General features: G+C 46.2%; 1 protein-coding gene across 1 annotated transcript in view; it reads right to left on the bottom strand.

Annotated features, from left to right (window-relative positions):
• Window positions 1-6229, bottom strand: part of MRS2 (magnesium transporter MRS2) — a 39523-nt gene extending 33294 nt beyond the window's left edge. The window contains exons 1-3 of the mRNA XM_073566129.1: window positions 5921-6229; window positions 1128-1201; window positions 865-901 (exon numbers count right to left, since the gene is read on the bottom strand). Coding sequence (XP_073422230.1) covers window positions 865-901; window positions 1128-1201; window positions 5921-6086 — 277 coding nt within the window. The 5' untranslated portion in view covers window positions 6087-6229. The remainder of the gene's footprint in view (window positions 1-864; window positions 902-1127; window positions 1202-5920) is intronic.
• Between the last annotated feature and the right edge of the window lie 16593 nt (window positions 6230-22822).

The following is a 22822-nucleotide window of genomic DNA, read 5'->3' as shown; positions in this document are numbered from 1 at the left end:
AATGGCCCAGGACATTCGAGCACGATCAGCGATATCCAGCAGGGGGGCCGGTCGCCGCTGCGTGTCACATGTAGCGAGATCACTGGCGAGGTCGCTGTTGCGTCACAAAATCGGTGATGCTTCAGCGATCTCGCTATGTGAGACGGGGGCTTTACATGCAGGGACGATTTACAATGTCACTGCAAAGTAAAACGTGGACCGCCCAGACTTTTTATTTTAATCTGTGGCCTGGAAATGGTGAAAGGGAACTTGTCAACATTTTCAGATGTAAGAATTTGCTGGCATGGCTGAATAAGCACATGCTCTCCAATAATAATAATAATAATAATAATAATAATAATAATAATAATAATAATAAAAAAAAAAAAAGCTTCTTTCCCACAGATCCCATGTGCAAGTCCTGAGAAACCTGGCCTACAAGACATATACAAATGAGGCTGGGAGTGCACTGGGGGCGTATCCATCGCCCTGGACTCCTTTTTTCTCAAGTGCACTGACACGCCCCTAATCAGCTATCAGCCTGATTTGTATATAGCTTCTATGCTAGGTTTATTGTCACTAGCTCACTGGATCTTTAAAAAAAAACAAAAAAAAAACGTACCGTATCTTTTTTAAAAAAAGGGGAACAAGCACCTAATCAGCCAGCCAACTATTACCAGATGTCAAAACCTGCTGACAGGCATTGATTTATAACTATGCCAGGCGATTTTACTTTTATTTCAGACTGTCAATTTTTTTTTTGTTTGTTTTAAAAGCAACTACATCAAATTTTTCATGTATCTCATTCTCCTGGACAAACCGATGTCCTGTCAACGGAAATGCATTCAGTATACAGACTGCATACTACAGTCCAGTCACACTCACCAAACGACAGGATGTTCCCTTCTTTGTCAAATTTCATCTGTGAACAGAAAAGTACAACATTCACCGACAAGTCACTGACATTATTAAAGACAATATTGTACAAAAGTAATAAACTAAAAGCCCTATGTTCGGAGACTAATTAATTCCAGTGCAGATTTTCCCCCTAGCAGACTGCACATGGTGAAAGGAAAACATGTGCTGAATCCATACCAGAAAAGGTGGGACATACAGTATATACACAGGGGATTATCTGGGAAACTTACCACGGAGAACACTGGAGCCACACTGGCCAATGTGGCCTGAGACGTGTCAGACTGCGTGTGCCGGGATGACGGACCTGAAACACACAGGTTGGGAGTTACTGAAGAAACACTGGCGTCCGAATCTCCATCACTGGGTGTGGGCTGAGACGTCGCTTGTTTCTAATGCTGGATCAATAAAGGATATTTGGATTTTATCACCAGAATAGATTTTTTTCCACCTATGATTTATGGATCGGGTCCAAAGGGGACTCCGGACTGTTGTGCCTGTGAACCCCGATTTATGCCTGTTAATGGCAATTTCATTCATCCAACTTTCACAGTTCAATCAGGCGGCAATGACTGGACCAGGAGTGACCACCTCAAATTATGTGAGTGTACACCACCCGCAGCCGGTGAGAATGACCCCCTTCTCATGTACAGCACCATGGAATTAATGGCGCTATATAAATAATAATAATGAGCGCCTATAGAGCGGGCCCTACCGACGGTGAACACAACGCGTCATTACAGGGCACACTGTCCACAGTCATTTCTTCAGTGCTATGCATCATTCCTTTACTCTGGCCAGGTATTCGAAAGAACGATACTAAAGCTGCTAGTCTATCCCCACCAAACCGGACAACCCCTTTAACCCCTTTCTGCCACTGGACGTACTATCCCATCCATGTGCCCTGGGACTTAATGCCCATGGACGGGATAGTACGTCATAGCCATTAAGCGGCGCTCACGGGGGAAGCGCCGCTGACTGCGGCCGGGTGTCAGCTGATTATCACAGCTGACACCCAGCACTGTGTGTCAGGGGCGGTCACGGACCGCCCCCGGCACGTTAACCCCTGGCACACTGCGATCAAACACGATTGCAGTGTATCGGGGGTTTAGAGAAGCATCGGTAGGGAGGGGGCTCCCTCCATGCTTCCCTGCGACCCCCAGCGCAGCGCGATTTGCTGTGCTGCTCTGGGAGCCTCCTTCCCTGCTGGTCCCCAGATCCAATATGGCCACGGGGGCCTTTAGGGAGGCGGCTTCCTCAGTGCCTGCAGAGAGCAGTGTGACATGTCAGATCAGCGATCTGACAGGACAGTGATGTCCGTCCCCCCCCCCCCCCAGGAACAATGTAATAAAGTAAAAAAAATTAAAAAAGTAAAAATAATTTATTAAAAAACAAAACAATAAATAAATAAGAAAAAATATTACCTAATAAATTCAGTTTTTGAAAATAAAAAAACAATAACAGCGCACATATTTAGTATCGCCGCGTCCGTAACGACCCCCCCATAAAACTGTCCCATTAGTTAACCCCTTTAGCGAACCCCTTAAAAATTAAAAATAAAAATCAAAGCAAAAAACAATGCTTTATCATATCGCCGAACAAAAAGTGCAATAACGCACGGATATAAATAACCATGGTACCGCTGAAAAAATCATCTTGACCCGCAAAAAACGAGCCGCCACACAGCATCAACAGTGAAAAAATAAAAAAATTATAGCTTGCAGAATAAAGTGATGCAAAAATAATTATTTTTTATTTAAAATTGTTTTCATTGCATAAAAGTGCCAAAACATAAAAAAAGACAAATGAGGTATCGCTGTAACCGTACAGACCCGAAGAATAAAACCGCCTTATCAATTTAAACGCACCCCCAAAAGAAATTCATGAAATGCTGGTTTTTGTTCATTCTGCGTCCCAAAAATCGGAATAAAAAGCGATCAAAAAATGTCACGTGCCCGAAAATGGTGCCAATAAAAACGTCAACTCGTCCCACAAAAAAATAAGACCTCACATGACTCAGTGGGCCAAAATATGGAAAAATTATAGCTCTCAAAATGTGGTGATGCAAAAACTATTTTTACAATAAAAAGCGTCTTAGCGTATGACAGCTGCCAACCGTAAAAACCCGCCATAAATAGTAAATCAAACCCCCCATCATCACAGCCTTAGTTAGGGAAAAATGATAAAATTAAAAAAATGTATTTATTTCCATTTTCCCCATTAGGGCTAGGGTTAGGGGTGTGTTGGGGTTAGGGTTGGAGTTATAATTGGGGGGTTTCCACTGTTTGGGCACATCATGGTGCTCTCCAAATGCAACATGGCATCTGATCTCAATTCCAGCCAATTCTGCGTTGAAAAAGTCAAACGGTGCTCCTTCCCTTCCAAGCTCTGTCATGCGCCCAAACAGTGTTTTACCCCCTCATATGGGGCATCAGCCTACTCGGGACAAATTGGAAAACAACTTTTGGGGTACAATTTCTCCTGTTACCCTTAGGAAAATAAAAAATTGGGGGCAAAAATATCATTTTTGTTGAAAAAAAAAATATATGATTTTTTTATTTTCACGCCCGGGCATTATAAACTTCTGTGAAGCACTTGGGGGTTCAAAGTGCTCACCACACATCTAGATAAGTTCCTTGGGGGTCTAGTTTCCAAAATGGGGTCACTTGTGGTGGGTTTCCACTGTTTAGGTGCATCAGGGGCTCTCCAAAAGCAACATGACACCCTCAGACCATTCCATCAAAGTCTGCATTCCAAAACGTCACTACTTCCCTTCCAAGCCCTGACGTGTGCGCATACAGTAGCTTTCTCCCACATATGGGGTATAAACTTCTGTGAAGCCCTTGGGGGTTCAAAGTGCTCACCACACATCTAGATAAGTTCCTTGGGGGGGTCTAGTTTCCAAATTGGTGTCATTTGTGGTGGGGTTTCCACTGTTTAGGCACATCAGGGGCTTTCCAAACGCGGCATGGCGTCCGATCCCAATTCCAGCCAAAAAAGTCAAATGGCGCTGCTTCCCTTCCGAGCTCTGCCATGCGCCCAAATAGTAGTTTACCCCCCACATGTGGGGTATCAGCGTACCCAGGAAAAATTGCACAATAACTTTTGGGGTTCTGATACCCTTGGGAAAATAAAAATTGGGGGTGAAAAGCAGGGCTGTGGAGTCGGAGTCGGAGTCGTGGAGTTGGAGTCGGTGCTCATTTTGGTGGAGTCGGAGTCGGAGTTGGAGTCGGTATAAAATGGACCGACTCCGACTCCTAAAATATATAATAAATTGGGTACAGTAGTTCAATGCAGGATGTGCTGAATATTTTTTCATAGGAGTTTGGGAAAGTTATGAAATGTCCTATAAATGGCTGTTATATTCCTGATCTAAGGCTACATTCACACACAGCGTTTTTCCTGTGTTTTTTGAGGATACGTTTTTCAGCTGCAAAAGCTGATCATTTTTTTAAAAAAACTGCATCACCTGAAAGGTTTTTGAGCTCATAGATAATGTTTTCAATAGCAAAAGCAGATTAGAAATCTGCTCTATCTATATATCCATTTATCCATATCTGTCTATCCATATCTTATCTGTACCAAAAAGAATGAAAACCGGGTAGTACACCAATATATATTCTGTTCTATCTAAATATCTTGATTATTGGATCATAAAAATGATTAAATGTCTGAGGTTCACATTGTACTACAATAAATTTTTCACTTAAATATAAGCAATATGTGTGGGAGTCGGAGTCGGAGTCGTGGAGTCGGAGTCGGTGTAAGGGAAATTGAGGAGTCGGAGTCGGAGTCGCAGGTTTGGCTTACCGACTCCACAGCCCTGGTGAAAAGATCATTTTTGTGGAAAAAAATATGATTTTTTAATTGTACGGCTGTACGTTATAAACTTCTGTGAAGCCCTTGGGGGTTCAAAGTTTTCACCACATATCTATAAGTTCCTTGGGGGGGGGGTCTAGTTTTGAAAATTGGGTCACTTGTGGGGGGTTTCCACTGTTTAGGTACAACAGGGGCTCTCCAAACGTGACATGGTGTCCGAACTCAATTCCAGCCAATTTTGCATTGAAAAAGTCAAACGGCGCTCCTTCCCTTCTGAGCTCTGCCATGCGCCGAAACAGTCGTTCCCCCCCACATATCAGGTATCAGCGTACTCAGGACAAATTGTAAAATAACTTTTGCAGTTCAATTTCTCCTGTTACCCTTGGTAAAATAAAAAAAATTGGACCTGAAGTAATTTTTTTGTGAAAAAAAGTTAAATGTTCATTTTTTTAAACATTCAAAAAATTCCTGTGACGCACCTGAAGGGTTAATAAACTTCTTGAATGTGGTTTTGAGCACCTTGAGGGGTGCAGTTTTTAGAACGGTGTTACTTTTGGGTATTTTCTATCATCTAGACCCCTCAAAGTGGCTTCAAATGTGATGTGGTCCGTAAAAATAAAATGGTGTTGCAAAAATGAGAAATTGCTGGTCAAATTTTAACCCTTATAACTTCCTAACAAAAAAAAAATTTTGCTTCCAAAATTGTGCTGATGTAAAGTAAACATGTGGGAAATGTTATTTATTAATTTTTTTGTGTGCCGTATCTCTGTGATTTTAGGGCATAAAAATTCAAAGTTGGAAAATTGCGAAATTTTCAAAATTTTCGCCAAATTTCCGTTTTTCTCACAAATAAACGCACGTTATTTGAATGAAATTTTACCACTAACATGAAGTACAATATGTCATGAGAAAACAATGTCAGAATCACCGGGATCCATGGAAGCGTTCAAGAGTTATGACCTCATAAAGGGACAGTGGTCAGAATTGTAAAAATTGGCCCGGGAGTTAACGTGCAAACCACCCTTGGGGGTGAAGGGGTTAAACAGCCAGCCGACTTGTTGCCGGTGGTCTAAGACACCAACAGAAACTAGCAGATATGTCTCTGGGTTTTACACAGGACGGGTCCCCTATCTGGGAGCAGCTGGACACTTGTAGGAAGCGGCTGATAACAGAGAGCACTAGAGAGTAACGCGCCCACACTACTCACTGCTGTGAGGACAGAGCCAGCGCCGCCGTCCACATATCAGCCAGTGGCTCTGGAGGAGGCAGCCGGGGGAACTGGAGAGAGTCCTCGCCTGCTGGAAGCGCACACAGTGTAGGTGCAGCCTCCTGCCGGCTGCCGCCAGCCTGTGAGCTGCTCTACCGACATCCATGTCTGTCAGGCACACAGCCAATCACGTGAGGAGCAGCGCTTGACCCTCCTCGCACACGGTAGTCGTTCAGTAGCTCTTCAGATTCAGAAACTCAACATGGGTCTCTCAACCGGAAACTGTTACTGCGCTCTGATTGGTTGCCGGCCGTCACTAGGGGGAAAGTGATACACCTCTGTGGAAGCCATGTTGTCGGAGACCTTCTTAGGCCTCTTTCACACATCAGTTTTTTGCCTTCAGGCGCGATCCGGCTTTTTTTGGAAAAAACGGATCCGGCAAAATGCAATGCCGGATCCGTTTTTTCCCCATTGACTTGCATTAGCGCCGGATCGCGCCGGATGGCATTGCGTTTCATCCGTTTTTTGCCGGATCCGGCAACTTGTCTCATTCCGGCGTCTTGAAAAAAAAACGTCTACTGTAACGTTTTTTGTCTCCGGCGAAAAAGCCGGAAGCGCCGGATCCGGCGCTTCCAGCTTTTTGCTACAATGAAAGTCTATGGGCGCCGGAATGCGCCGGATCCAGAAAAAGACGGATCCAGCAACCGGATCCGGTTTTTTTAAGTCTGCGCATGCTCAGATCCAATTGGCCAGCCGCCAGGAACAGAGACGGATCCAGCAAAAAAACGGATCCGTTTCTACAGTTCTCCAAAATTTATGCCAGATCCGTTTTTTCTAAAAAAAGCCGGATCCTGCCTGACGGCAAAAAACTGATGTGTGAAAGTAGCCTAACATTGCAGCCAAGGAGGGTGGACAACACTGCCCCCTATGGAGATTGCTTTTGTCAGGTTTCATGTTGAGGAAGGAGCTAACTGCTGCTGACACTGAATTACCCTCATAGGGCTAGGACACATAGGAAGGGCAGAGCTGAAGACATGGTATCTGTAGTGCTGCTCCACTGGATGGTGTCTTGTGGGCAGAGGTACAGCCTGAAGTGAAATCGCAGCACAATGACAGAATTAAAATGAACCATTTGAAGACCACGTTACAATAGTTTTTGGCTTTTTCCTGTGGTACATGGTTTTTATGTTAAATTACATTAGTAGTGTTTATTTTTTTTGTTCAAACACTTAGGGTGAGGTACAGAAAATAAGCGGAAATATATGAATTTTTCATATTTTTGCTAGAATCTTAAAAGACTACTAAGGTATGTAGTTTTTGCCTTGTAAGAGCAGGACACAGTAATGTGATCCAGCAGTGTCTCCCTTTCATTTTTCCTTTCTTTGCCCCATTAATGTCACTTTTGGGGGCCATTTCATAACACATTTTCTGATTTCCTCTGTAACTGAGGCTGGTGTATTAGCCCAAATTCTAGGACAAATTCAGCCTCCTGACTGCTTTGTAGAGCTGATCTGGGTCTTCCTGCTCCCTCCAGACCTTCGGTGATCACAAGATTGCTAAGTCCGGAGGAGGAAGCGCTGTCTTACTTGCATAGATTATTTTTAATCAAAAGGTATATCCAGGATTTTGTAAAAAAATAGTGTGCCTAAACACTAACAGGCAGGTTAGTTACCTACCTGTCTGGTGTGCCTGGTCCTGATCTTCGCCGGCACAGACCGCTCCTGCTGGCGATTCAGCTGTCTCTACTGTTTTCACATTGACAGAGAGGAGGCTTCTTTTCTGCTCTTCTCTGTCAATGTGGTATGACTGCTGACGTCATTCTGATTGACAGCCAGCTCCCCCAGTTAGGCAGCAGGGATCCGGCAGTCAATCAGAATGACGTCGAAAGTCCCACCCTTTCAACAGAGTGGAGCGGAAAAGAAGCTGTTGCTCTGTCAACTTGACGTCAGCAGAATCCCTGGCAGGAGCGGTTTGTGACTACTATGTGCTGGTGAAGAACGGCGCCATCAACAACAGGCAGGTAGATAGTAACTACCTTCCAGTTAGTGTTTAGGCACATTTTTTTTACTATGTCTCAAGATAACCTTTTAAAAGGCAAACCAAAGTTTGAAAACTTATAAAAACATTTTTGGTTTTCTGACATCCGTATCTTTTTTATTTTTCCAGCGATGGATACTAATTTGTGAACATACAACTAGAGTTGAGCGAATATGTTCGGAATCGGTCACCAAATCTGAATTTGTCATATTTGTATCATATTAGTGCCGAATTTCTGTTTGATGATCGATTCCGGACATATTCAGTCATTTCTACTCCTATTGACTCAATGACGTTCAGCTGTGTTCAGCGAATATTGCAAAAACAATATTCGCCGCCGATCATAATTGGAGCCACATTTTGAAAAATTCACTCAACTCTACATACAACCTTATGATTGTTTTTTATTGCTTTTGTTTTTTAGAAAGACATTTTTATTATTTCTTCTCTTTACAGCATTATCATGTAAATTCCTTTTATATTTTGATAGATCCGACTCTTAGGCTATGTGCACACGTTGCAGGTTTTGTTGCGGATCCGCAGCGTTTTTGGACACGCGGAATTGCACCAAATCCACAGTGTAGTGCACAACCAATGTTAATCAATGGGTATTAGAGAATTGGTGTGCACATGCTGCGGAAAAATCAGTGCTGATTCTCAGCGTTTTATTTTCCGAAGCATGTCAATTCTTTTTGCGGATCTGCATAGTTTCTGCACCCATTGACTACCATTGAGTCAGTCAAATCCGCAGCAAAACCGCAGGTGTAAAAGGTTTGTGGTTTTGCTGCAGAGTTGCGTGAGAAAAACGTCGCAGAAAGGAAGGAGGAAAAGTGTGTGGGCGGAGACTATGTGTGTGGGTGGAGACTATGTGTGTGGAGAAGATGTACGTGTCTATCTGCAGGTGTCTGTGTGTATCTGTGTGTGTGCTTATGTCTGCGGGAGTCTGCGGGTGTGTCCGCGGCTGTGTGTTTGTGTGTGCGGGTCTGTGTGTGTCTGTGTATGGGTCTGTGTGTGTCTGTGTGTGTCTGCTGGTCTGTGTAGCCAGACATCGTCTGATGGGACTACTGCTTTCATCCGGCTATGTCCACTGTCAAATATAAACAGTGACAGCATTTGCCAATGATGGGGCAGTAGTGGTCCCATCAGACGATGCCTGTGTTCAATTGTAAAAAAAAAAAAACATGCAACATACAGTACATACTCTCCAAGCACCTAGTCCCCGACACTCTCGTTCTCCTGTAACAAAAATAAAATAATGAACCAACCTATACTTACCCTTCTGCTGTAGTCCATTTAATAACGAGTGTTCCATGACGATCTCCCGTCTCCCGTGTAGAACAGTCACATCAGGAGATGTGACTGCTCTACAGGGCCTCCGGAAATGCACTGACCGAAGGTAATCCTCCGCAGTGTATCCCTCCACTGCCGGGAGAGAGGTCACCTGAGTTTATTCTGTGACTGGCAACGATGTGTGAGAGAATTCTCACGTAGCGGTGCTGTAAAGTGAGAGCACGAACTCCCGTGACCTCTTCAGTGATGCATTGCAGGAGCCATTACCTCCTGTCAGTGCATCACCGGAGGCCCTGTAGAGCAGTCACATCTCCCGATGTCACTGTTCTACACGGGAGATCATCATGGGACACTCGTTATTAAATGGATTACATCGGAACAGGGAGTATTTGTGTTTTTTTTTGCAGGAGATCAAGGGCTTTGCATGGATTAGGTGTTGTCATGATCCAGGTTGGATTATGACAGATAAATGCACAAGTAACCTTTTTTTTCCTTAAGCTGTGTGCTTAAAGTTAGTTTTGCCCCCGGTGGCCATTATGGTCATTGCACTGTGGTGGTTTCAGTTCTAGTTTTGCCCCCAGTGGCCGTTAGGGTCATTGCACTCTGGTTACTTTAGTTTAGTGCACGTGATTATGAAGCAGGTGTGATTGCTCTGGCTCTGACCTATAAAAGAGTGTCAGGTGTTGCAATCACTGTTGGTGATATTGCTCATTTCCAACCAAGTCTGGTGGAAGAAGGAACTACAGAGAGGAGTTCCTGGCAGCTCAGGGAGCTCTGGTGTTATAGCTTCAGGTGGAAGCTGAATTCAGGTGTCGAGCTTCAAGGGTGAAGCTGAACTTTAGTGTCGTACTCTGTTGCTTGGAGCAATAGCAACAGAGCAAAGCTAATTGGTGTTTTCCCTGTTTGTGACTTCCCTTATGTGTGTTTTAGTGCAGTAGTGGGATTAGTTTCTGCACCGTCCAATTCACTAGAAAGGGCTAGGTGCAAGGCGAGCTAGGGATTTTTAGGTATCCTGCTCGTCGCCGGGTGCGGAACCCGCCTAGGGACCGTCAGGAGTGTAGAGACACTGACTCAGGGGAGTGCAGGAGGTCTCCATTTCCCCGTTCTCTATCGCAGGGCCCTACATTGTATCGGTTTCCCTGGTGTTTCCCTTAATTGTGTAAATTCGCCCTGCTGTAGGCGTTATATCCAGATATACGTGTTAGGCCGGGGTCACACTAACCTGCGCAAAATACGGTCCGTAGATTACAGGCATAATACGGATGAATGACCCCTAAATAGCGCTCCGTAGGTCATCCGTAAGCAAGGTGAGGTCGCTTATTTTGCGCATGTCTGCATCCGTATGGAATCCGTGTGGCATCCGTATGCAATCCGTATGGCGAGATTTTCTTGCAGCCTTGCAAAATGGACATTTAATGGTTTTGAGGCCTGCAAACAATTTAAATCATTAGCCTGCACCCTATTTAGACACTCAGAAACAGGTGGCTGCCTACATTCTGTCCATTTGTCACCTTGCTTTCACGAGGTGTGTTGGTGTTCTTTGTGCAGCATGGCAGAGGGTCTGAGATTCAATACAACTGAGGAGGTTCTCTTTACCTGGCTTTTGTCACAGCGCTTTGGGCAACCATACCCTGTGATAGTGGATCCGCGGAGGAGGAGACGCATGTGGGTCCATCCACTTTTGAGGCAACGATTCACAAGAGGTCATTTTCACCGCTTCTATTCTTCTCTGCGGGAGCATCCGGAGAAATTTTACCAGTACTGTCACATGAGCATTTCCACATTTGATCGACTCTTGGAGACAGTGCGCCCTGGGATAACCTTTCAGGACACAAGGATGCGCAAAGCCATATCTGCAGAGGAGCGACTTCTACTCACAATACGGTATGTACTACACAACCACATTCTCTATGTTCATAATGTGTGTGCTAAATTATGTTTTTTGGCCTTCTTGGACAAAGTTTAATGCCCTCATCTTACTCAAAATATGTTTCACCTGACACACCAGAATGTTACATCTAATATGTACTGCATATCACTTATTCATTGTGCCACCAAATATGTGTGTGTTATTCTCTCTCATTTCCTACCAAGTTTGGTCGGCATGTAACTGATTTTTTTTTACTTTAGCCATTCTAAACTTTACTATTTCTGTTGTTCTACAGCTTCCTGTCCACTGGCCTGTCTTATGCCACCCTCCACCATGAGTTTCTCATTGGAAAGTCAACCATTTCAGGCATAGTGAGGTCTACATGTGCAGAAATCTGGACAAGACTCCATCAAGTGGTCATGCCGGAGCCCAGGATGGAAGACTGGTTAAGGATATCAAGGGACTTTGAGGAGGACTGCCAGTTTCCAAATTGTATTGGGGCCCTGGATGGCAAACATATCAGGGTGCGTAAGCCGCCGAACTCAGGCTCCCAATTCTTCAATTATAAACAATACTTTTCTGTTGTATTGTTGGCTCTGGTAGACCCTCAATACAAGTTTATAATTGTTGACATTGGGGCCTATGGAAGGACAGGGAGACTCTAGAGCCTTCAATACTTCCATAATGGCTCGGCGGCTACGCACCAACCAGTTGGATCTACCACCACCACGCCAGCTACCAGGCTCCCCCGAACAATCAGACCCTTATGTCCTTGTGGCAGATGAGGCCTTTCAGTTATCGCGCAATGTCATGAGGCCATATCCCCGGCGCAACCTTGACCACAGGCGCAGAATTTTTAACTTGCGCCTATCACGTGCTAGGCGACTGGTGGAGTGTTCCTTTGGGATTCTTAGTGCCAAATGGCGGGTACTCCAGTCTGCCATTCAGCTGAGTGAGCAAAATGTGAATGAAGTTGTGAAAGCCTGTGTTGTTCTGCATAACTTCACCAGGATACATGATTGTTCCTCCTCTGATGGTGTTGTGCGTAGGCCGGACAATGTGTGCAGGGTGAGACCACCTATGAACCCTCAACGTAGACCGCTCTCTGGCCTAAAAGTGCGTGATATTTTCACTAATTACTTTATCTCACCTGAGGGGGCAACTTCTTGGCAAGAGCATGCTGTGTCTATGTTATAATTTGTTTCTTTAATTGTGTCTAAATATATAATACTCAAGCCCTTATGATTCTATGAGTGTTTCATTGCATTGGTTGGTGTCTGTTAGTATGTTGTGAGGGATTGTGAAAAATCACACAGAGACATTAACTAGAGTAGACAAATTTTTAGTTTTGCCTTTTTTTTTTTGGTTTGCTTAAAGGCAAACATAATATTGCCATAAGAAAAATTTGGCAATGGGCAAAATGACCCTTTGTGCCTTCTTTAACTTGTTGTAAAATTAACATTACATAACAAAACAGCAACAAAGATTAGGCAATAACAACATTGCTGCATGACTAGATTAAACTAGATTTGCAAACAAAAGGTGAGCTCCATCACCAAAATAAAGGCTCCAAGATAACACTCACATTTCCTCATAATGTTATCCAATCATAGAAAGATTCCACCAGCCAAGGCTACCTCACAGCTTTCACACAGATATTACCTGTCTGTAGAACAGACAATATTTAAGCATGCTATACTGGAAAGGATGAAAAAACAAAACTCACTTGTTAAGACATAGAGAGAGCGTGATATTCTGAATGCTGGTCGCCTTGAATTTTTTTTACTAGAGATTGCTAACAAAAAAGGTGACTACTTAACTAAGGCGAGCACGCCTTTCCTAGGCGTTAGCAAGTGAGTAGTGTATTTTCATCCTTTCATTTTACAGTATAGCGCATTTAAATATTCTCTTTTCTACACACATGTAATATATGTCTGAAAGGCGTGAGGTAGCGTTGCCTGTCATGATGGATTGTTTCATATGTTTGGAAAACATTGTGAATGTTAAATTATGTTCTAAATGTTGGTGATGGAGAACACCTGTTTTTTAATTTCTATTAGGAGCACCAGTTAAAACTCACTGGACATCTCCACCCATCAGAATCATAAATCCTCATAGGTTGGGGAAGGGGAACGTGGAAGAACAGCCTGTGGGTGCTGCTGGACATTGTGGCCAACATCGCCCTGTGTGGGGCCATAGTGTTGCCCATGATGCTGGAATTGTCCTGCCTCCTGGGACTGTTGGGGATACTGGCCAGAGTAATGATGATGGTGAGGGGCTTCTTGTTGGCTCTGGTAGGCACGTGGCTCATACCCACCAAGATAGCCAGATCGTCCCCAACCAGGTTGGGACCAGCCTCCAACACTGGGTGGGTACAAGTGGCCATATTGGTGGGGTTGGCTTGAGGAAGACATTTGGGGCTGCGGAATAGAAGGTTGGGTAGGGGGAGGAAGGGCTTGAGGTGTTGGCCCACGTATTAGGGGCTGTTCGGACCCTGCTTGAGCAAGCATCTGTGTGGATGGTCTCATGCACATTAAATTTCGTGGTGAGAGCTGCCACCTCTCCAGAAATTCAAATACCTCATATGGGGTATTGGGGGGGTGCTTGCATCAAGCAGGATCTGAATACATCCCCTAATACGGAGCCGGACCTCACGGGTAAGGGCACGGAGATAAAGGGTGAGGCTACGTTCATAGGCCTCCTCCCCATCATCTGTAGTTACTCTCGACAAATAATTGAGCACCCCTGTGTCCACATTGGTCCTGCTCTCTTGAATAGTGACCTGGCGCCTTCTTCTTGCTCTCCGTGATGTTAGAGCAGCCTGTGGGGAGGACCTGATCTGGGCAGTTGGGCTGCTGATCAAGTTGCCCGGCTCTTCAAGGATGGGTGATGTGGCAGCAGCAGACCGTCCTGGTGGTGTTGTGTGTAGGCCAGCCATTGTGTTATCTTGTGATGCCTCATCTTCAGCCATCCTTCTTGTAGGGGGAGAAGATGGGCCAGCCACCTCATCCCCTACAGGATCTATAATGGGCTCTGCCTCTGAGGCCGTTCCTCGATCCGTAAGGTTGGGTTGAGTTCTGTTATGAAATAGAACAGAGGCAAAAATACATCAATATTTTTGTCCCTGTAAAGTATTTGTGTAATGTATTTGTGTAATGTGGTGTGAGGTATGTACTTACGGTCTCAGATCCAGAATTGGGGCGAGGAGGTTCAGCCGGTCATAGTATATGTATTTTGTTTTGACATGTCCAGCATCCCCACTTCAGGACCGCTGCTGGCGTTCCCGGCGGAACTGGTCCCGAATGCTTCGCCAGCGTTTCATCACATCTTCCACTGCAATGTGACAGGAAATATTGTCAAAATCACATATTTGAGAGGTCACATTTTCTAACAGTAGTCTAGGCATGGGGCCTTCTGGGGTGTGCGTTATACCCATGGTGGCATATGTAATTGGGCAGATACACAGGGTCTCATTAGCTACACTTAAACTAATTTTATTGGCTAGGAGGGTGAGGAGCTTGTGGCCTAACCCCAAATTATGGCTGTGTGAAGCCACGTGTCACATCCAAATGTAACGGCCTCATGAGGCTAATAAAATTACATGCATAGGAAGGGGGGTGCTGATTCTAGATTCATTTTTTTGCGCGCGCTAAGGTTAATGATGTTTTTATGGTTGCACTTACGAATTTTATGCTGCTCATCACGTGGTCTGTCACCAAAGTCATGGTACATCTGGCGACAGATGCACCTCCATGACGCCTCCTTTCTTGTCCGGTTAGCATAATTTGCATCGCGTGGGTCCCATATTTCGGGACGCTCCTGCACCAGGACAATGAGCATCTCAACATTAATGTACGTGGACGCCATGCTGCTGCTGTACTCCGTGGAGGTGTACTTCCTGGATGTCTGGAGCACTTTTTGAGCTCATTTGCATGTCTAGGCTTCCTGGTGATGGATTGGCCCATTTCCTGTCACCAGCCAAAAGACCCCCGTATTGCTCGCAGGTCACACGTGTGTTCCGTGTGTAATCCGTATTTTTTGCGCACCCATTGACTTGCATTGGCGTAGTACGCTGACAATCGCAGCATGCTGCGATTGGCACGGAGCGTAGGATACGGATGAGAAATATACGTCTGGTGCGACTGACCCCATAGAGAATCATTTGTCCGTATCTAATGCGTGCTTTTAGCGCCTCTCACTCGCCCGTATTCCTCGCCAGTGTGACTCCGGCCTAATACTGAAAGTCGCCTGCTGGAGGCGGTATATCCGGCTGCATGTTACTTTATTTAAATTCGCCCTACTGGAGGCAGTGTATCCAGGCTCACGTGTGTCAGAGAAATTCGCCCTGCTGGAGGCGGTGTGTCCAGTCACACGTGACCATCACAGGTGTCTAATAAATATGAGGAAACTGTGTTGTGTTTTATTTAATTAAAATACTTTATTCTGTCTGTGTCTTTATTTAACATGTAATGACTATAGGATTAGTAATTGATAGGTGTCTTATAGACGGCTCTCCATTACTAATCTGTGGGCTTAATGTCACCAGACAATACAAAGGTGACATCAACCCCATAACTATTACTCCACTTGGCACCGCTACAGGGCAAGTAAGAAGAGAGAGGCTAAGTGCCAGAATTGGTGCATCTTAGAGATGCTCCATTTCTAGGGTGGCTGAGAGCTGGTGTTTGTACCGGGGGGGGGGGCTTTCCTAGGCTATGAATATCAGCCTGCAGCTGTCTGCATAGCCTTTTCTGGTTATTAATTATAGGGGGACCTCAAGCCATTTTTGGAGGGGCTCCCCTATTTTAATAGCCAGTAAAGGCTAAATATACAGCTGTGAGCTGATATTAATAGCCTGGGAAGATACATGGGTATTACCCTCTTCCCAGGCTATAAACATCTGCCCCCAGTCGCTGGCTTTCCCTGTTCGGGTTTTGAAAATTGCGCGGGAACCCACACAACTTTTTTCCATTTTTTTTAAAATTAAACATATTGCATATAAAGCCGGGGTCACACTTGCGAGAAACTCACATGAGTCTCGCACGTCAATACCAGGCACTACCGCCGGCACTCGGACTGGAGTGTGCGGCTGTATGTATTTCTGCATGTATTCTGAGGTGCGAGACTTGTGTGAGTTTCTCGCAAGTGTGACCCCAGCCTAATGCAGATTTTGTGTGTGTGTGTGTCTTTAACGCTTTATATACCATTTTATTCTGTTCATTACTAAACATCGGGCTTGGTATTATCTATCTATCTATAGATCTATCTATCTATTTATCCATCTGCTAGATAGAGGCTCGATGCCATCGCATCGGGAGGGCAGTAATGTCACGATGGGGGCAGGCTTTGCAGCGTTGAGAATCTCCCCCCCATGTGCTCACCCACCTATCCACTCTCTTTCCCCATGTGCTGATTTCTCCCGTCTGTGCTCTCTTCTTTGACCTGTCTACCCCATGTGCTATCCCCCTTGTCTGCCGTCTCTTTCCTTCCTGTGCTGTGTTCTCCCATCATATGCTGTCCTGTTTGAGCTGTCTCCTCCTGTGCTCTGTCTCTCTCACCCCTGTGTCTGACCGTGTACAGAACATACTACTACAGAACATACTACAGCTCCTGGGCAGGGGAGGAAGCAAAAGACAATACTGACATTACAGCAGGAGATCGCAGAGGATACATTTTTGTGAGGTAAAATATTGTTTAAAAGCAGTCAGTGAAATATTTTACCTCACAAAATGAATCCTCTGTGATCCCCTGCTCTAATGTCAGTATTGTCTTTTGCGTGCTCCCCTGCCCAGGAGATGTGGTAGGTGATGATATTATGTACTTCAATGGAGTATGTAAAAGAAGAGGTTGGACAAGGAAATGACATCACAATTCTTTTTTTTGGATAAATAGATCTTTATTTAGCTTACAAAAATGCATACAAATCCGCATGAAAATCTGCATTAAATCTGCATCAAAAACGCATCAAATTCGCGCGAATGTTCAACTGCGTTTTCTGCCAAGATTGGAAGAATCCACGCAGAAAATTCCATAGGCAAATCCGCAATGTGTGCACATACCCTTACAGGAGACACCAAATACGATTATTTATAACATTTTCTTTTTCATAGGAGAAAAAGCAGACAATCAGCATTATTACATTTTGTATTTCAATTTTTAGAGACCTAAAGTAGCCAGAGCAAGTAAGTGTTGGAATAAAACCATGCTCGGATCAGAGTGTGCGGCTGCATGTATTTCTATGCATCCGCACACTCTGGTCCCGAGTGCCGGCGGCAGTGCCGGGTATTGATGCGAGAGACTCGTGCATGTTTCTTGCATCACACTCGCAAGTGTGACCCCGGCCTAAGACTAAATACTTTTGGACATCTCCTCCTGCTGAACTGGCGCCAGGACCCGACTCGTGTTTCGGCACGTAGCTTTCATAAGTGTCTTCATTTCAAATAAAGGATTTTATTCTTGTTGTGTGTTAATTTCAAAGCTTAGTATGGGGTTAGTAATGGGGGCATCTTATAGACGTCTCTCCGTTGCTAACCCCTGGTCTTGATGTCAGCTGACAATACAAAGATATTGTATTGGGATATGGTCCCCCAGGGGCTGGCTGGCACTTTTCAGCCTGGGGGGCAATCACAAGGCAGTGGCCTTCGAATTGTGGTGGCCCACCTCTGCCCTGCTTATCTCTGGTCGCTGCATTAAAGCAGCGATGACAAGCTTTAAAGACAGGCTAGTACATAGATATGGGAACAGAACAAATCTTGCTGCATAGATATGGGAGTAGAACCAAGCTTACTGCCTACATAGATACTGTAACAGAAGCAAGCTAACTACATAGACACAAGAACGGAACCAAGATTACTACGTAGATAAGGGAACTAAAACGAGCTTATTACAGAGATAAGGGAGCAGAACTGGTCTTACTACAGAGATATGGGAGCAGAACCGAGCTTACTACAGAGATAAGCGAGTAGAACTGAGCTTACTACAGAGGTATGGGAGCCGAACCGAGCTTACTACAGAGATAAGCGAGTAGAACTGAGCTTACTACAGAGCTATGGGAGCAGAACCGAGCTTAATAGAGAGATATGGGAGCAGAAATGAGCTTACTACAGAGATATGGGAGCAGAACAGAGTTTACTACAGAGATATGGGAGCAGAACAGAGCTTACTCCAGAGATAAGGGAGCTAAACCGAGATTACTAAGTCTACTACATAAATACGGGAACAATACCAAGCTTATGGCATACATATGGTACCAGAATCTAGATTACTACATTGATACAGTACCAGAACCAAGCTTACTGCTTAGATATGGGTCGCCCTCCCAGGGCTGCAGGGTACTCGGTACCAGGCCGGTGTCAGTGGGATGTGTCACAGCAGCGGTGACCCGGTCCGTGGCCCCGGGCGCCCAAGTAATGGGGGAAACTTGTAGTTAGTTTGAATGAATAGTTTGTGACGCCACCTGTGGTGTTCGGCAAGTGAGGTGTTAAGCCGACGCTGCTTGCAGATCCTCTGGGGCTGGTGGTGTGTGGCAGCCAAGATGGTGAAGCTCCCCACAGGTGGAGCTGTAGCCCCAGGGCAGTGTAGATGTAATGGATGAGAAGCGCAGGCAGTGTAGGAGCTGGTACCCAGATGTAGTGGTGCTGAGGGTGTAGACGCGATAATGAATGGAGGACACCGGGGCTTGTAGTTCCAAAGCTTTACTCACAGTCTGTAGTGCACACAGGTGCCTGCCTCTGGGCCGTGTCCTCCGGGTCAGAGACTCAGTCAACCTTCAGGCAAGATGGTAGGCTCCCCTCCAACACTCCGCCAACATGTACCTTTCTGAACGTCTCCTCTATAGCGCCTTAAAGTGTGAAGATCTCCTAGTACTGAGTTACACTGGAGTTCCTCTCATCAGATGTTCCCAAGAACTCTCCTTGTACGGCAGACAGCTGTAGCCTGCTTCGGGGGCTCCCTTCTCCTGAGCCCTGGCTCTCTATCCAAATGCTATTGTGCCCCAAGTCTTAGATGGGAGTAGTGCATTTACAGCCAACTACTCCACCGGTGTCTGCTGCAGAACCATAAGTGTCCATACAACCTCGGGGACCGGGCCCCGGCCTTGCGCTTAGAACCTATAGGCAGGATGCTTCCTTCCAACCCACGTCCTCTCTGTTCTATTCTCCTTCGTTCCGTACTATTCTCTCTTTCTTATGGATGCTTAGGTTACAGATCAGTGTCCTTCTTCCTTCCTTCCTTTCCCGTGCCAGCTGGCTCAGGTCACTGAGGCAGTTGCAGCACTCCTTCCTCCATCCCTTCTTCCAGGGATCCCCACTCCTCTCCGAGTGGCTTCCTTCTCAGACTTCCCTCATGGACTCCCCTAAGGGACTGCCTTCACAGACTGACCCATAATTCTAAACCTTCCCAGTCTTTTATGTATTCTAACTCCACCCACCTCCCAGCACGTCCAGTGTTCCAAGCAGGGAACCACCAAAGGTGCTCTGCTACTCTCTAAGCACTGAACCGCAATGTGGTTGTGCAGAACTACCCTGGTGTGTGGGGTGTGAGTGTTGGAGCATGGAAAGGAGTTCCCACCTTACCTGGATGGTGGGGCACTACACCTTAGGAGGAGGTGCAGTACCTCTGTGGCGACTGAGCCTCAGGGGCACCACATACCCCCCATTAAACACAGCACGTCCGCGGGCTGCAAGGTAAACAAAGAGCAGAACACAGGAACATACAAAATTTTTGTAATGCTGAATAAACATTTCTTATACTAAACTTCCCAATGTGAGAGGCACTGTTTCTTAAACGTTGCAAACAATTCTTAATTATCTTATCTAAAATTCTAAGTCAAAAAGTGCAAAATTTCTTTTTCTCTATCATCTGTTACTCCATATTCTTCACCAATACAATTCTTTCTTTTCACTGTCTCTTCTAGACTCTGGACGATAACCGCAACTACCTCGTTCGTCACATACAATTCTCAATTCTTTATTCAAATCCCTCATCTTCTTCATAAACTTCAATATAAAAGCCATTTACTATCATAAGACACATCATTAAACATTTCACAGTAAAACTTTTCAAAAATTCTTTTAAGTGCTGGACACTGCTCCCAGCCGGGATCTCTTGCAGTGTCCTTTGAGGTAGACTTCCATTCTTCGAAAAGTGTCTTTATGTAAAACCAAGAGAGGGCACCTTAAGAGGTGCAACTATTTACAATAAAGTTTGTGATGCACTCCAAGTTCATGATCACGGAAGTTCAAATTAGAAGACGCTGCCAGTAAAATGGGGCAACACTGGAAAAATAGCTAAACCATGATGCAAAAAAAACAAAAAGGCACAATGGTGCAAAATACCCTCCTGGGTAATGAGAGTTATTAATGCTGATCTCCTCCTGGGGTTCTGGAAGCTGGTGAACCGCTACCAAGTGAAATACTCTGGGTGTCTTCATCTTGTTGCTGGTTGCATGTACTCTGCCTCCCAAAGGGAGAGAGAAGGGCTGGTCGGGGTAATTGAAAGAGCCATAGAAATGTCCACTGCTTGCAGGGACGGCATATCTGCTCCACCGATGGCACTGCGGCTGCGGTTGGTGACTCAGCCGGTGTTGACGCTGCTACCTCGGAGTCCGATTCTTCTGCGTCCATCAGGACCTCAGCCAGCGGCACTGTAGTCGGGGGTCGCCGGCAGAGGTCAAATGGGCCATTCCTATTCGTGGGCTCCGCTCCTAAAACCAGGGTCAGACCTGGAGCGGTAATCACATCAGGCGCTCCCAGCTGCGGTTCCGGTACCAGGTGGGGGGGGGGGGGCAGCCGCAACTCCCGGAGTTGTTGATGGGGTGGACCGCAGACGGATTCGGGCAGGGGCAAGGCCGGTTTCGGCTGGGGTCATCAGTGGAGGCCGGTGCAACCGCGCCTGGTCCAGACGGGGACGCGGTCCCGGACCTCCGTTCTGCTCCAGAGCCCTCATATATCTCTTTCGGACGGAACTCATCCAATGGCAATGTCGGTTGTTAGGTGGTGCCTGATGCTGCAGAGGATGCATCAGCGGTCGCAGCCTCCGCAGGGGCGGCCCGGGGACAAGCGGCTTCTCCTCCTCCTACTCTACTGACTTCTCTTCTCTTTCCATCATGGTGTCCTGGCGTTCTTCCTGCCTCGGCCCCTTTCCCGCCACTGGCTTCTTCTGCCCCTCCTTCCGGGGGCGGCGCCTTCTTCCAGCGCTTCCATACCAAGCCAGCATACGAATCTCTCGGGGGGTGGGCCATGTTGCTGTCACATAGTAATTCAGGCAGGGGAGGCGCAAGACTCTTCGTGGTCTTTTCCTAGGGCCTCCCATCTCTTCACGCCCTTCTTCTCCACACCAGCGGCCATTTTCAATGTTCATGTCACAGTCTATTAAATTGGGTCTTCTGCACATTTTCAAAAGTTCTAAGTCCAACAAATCTCAGGCACACAGAACCCGATGGCATCGGGTCTCGGCATCCTGTTCACAGCGCCAAGTTGGGTCGCCCTCCCAGGGCTGCGGGGTACTCGGTACCGGGCCGGTGTCAGCGGGATGTGTCACAGCAGCGGTGACCCGGTCCATGGCCCCGGGCGCCCAAGTATTGGGGGAAATTTGTATTGTAGTTAGTTTGAATGAATAGTTCGTGACGCCACCTGTGGTGTTCGGCAAGTGAGGTGTTAAGCCGACGCTGCTTGCAGATCCTCTGGGGCTGGTGGTGTGTGGCAGCCAAGATGGTGAAGCTCCCCACAGGTGGAGCTGTAGCCCCAGGGCAGTGTAGGTGTAATGGATGAGGAGAAGCGCAGACAGTGTAGGAGCTGGTACCCAGATGTAGTGGTGCTGAGGGTGTAGACGCGATAATGAATGGAGGACACCGGGGCTTGTAGTTCCAAAGCTTTACTCACAGTCTGTAGTGCACACAGGTGCCTGCCTCTGGGCCGTGTCCTCCGGGTCAGAGACTCAGTCAACCTCCAGGCAAGATGGTAGGCTCCCCTCCAACACTCCGCCAACATGTACCTTTCTGAACGTCTCCTCTATAGCGCCTTAAAGTGTGAAGATCTCCTAGTACTGAGTTACACTAGGGTTCCTCTCATCAGATGTTCCCAAGAACTCTCCTTGTACGGCAGACAGCTGTAGCCTGCTTCGGGGACTCCCTTCTCCTGAGCCCCGGCTCTCTATCCAAATGCTGTTGTGCCCCAAGTCTTAGATGGGAGTAGTGCATTTACAGCCCACTACTCCACCGGTGTCTGCTGTAGAACCATTAGCGTCCATACAACCTCAGGAACCGAGCCCCGGCCTTGCACCTAGAACCTCTAGGCAGGGCTCTCTCCTAACCCACGTCCTCTGTTCCCTTTTACTCCTACGTTCCGTATTAGTCTTTCCTTCTTATGGAAGATCAGGTTTCGGTTCAATGTCTTTCTCCTTCTTTCCTTTCCTGTGTCAGCAGACCCAGGTCACTGAGATCTGCTGCAGCACCTCCTTCCTCCATCCCTCTCTCAGGGATCTTCTTTCCTCACTCCTCTCTGAGTGACTGACCTACTGATTGACCGACTCAAATCCTAAACCTTCCTGCTCTTTTATGAATTCTCACTCCACCCGCCTCCCAGCACGTTTCGTGTTCCAAGCAGGGAGCCACAAAAGGTGCTCTGCTACACTCCAAGCAGGAAGCCGCAATGTGGCTTTGCTGAACTACTGTATTGTGTGGGATGCAGGTGTTGGAGCGTGGTCAG

The sequence above is a fragment of the Dendrobates tinctorius genome, unplaced genomic scaffold (assembly GCF_039654945.1).
Source record: "Dendrobates tinctorius isolate UK_male_01 unplaced genomic scaffold, ASM3965494v1 ptg000004l, whole genome shotgun sequence".
Classification (NCBI taxonomy): domain Eukaryota; kingdom Metazoa; phylum Chordata; class Amphibia; order Anura; family Dendrobatidae; genus Dendrobates; species Dendrobates tinctorius.
The sequence above is the reverse complement of the archived record's forward strand: the minus strand, read 5'-3'. Positions and strand labels throughout refer to the sequence as shown.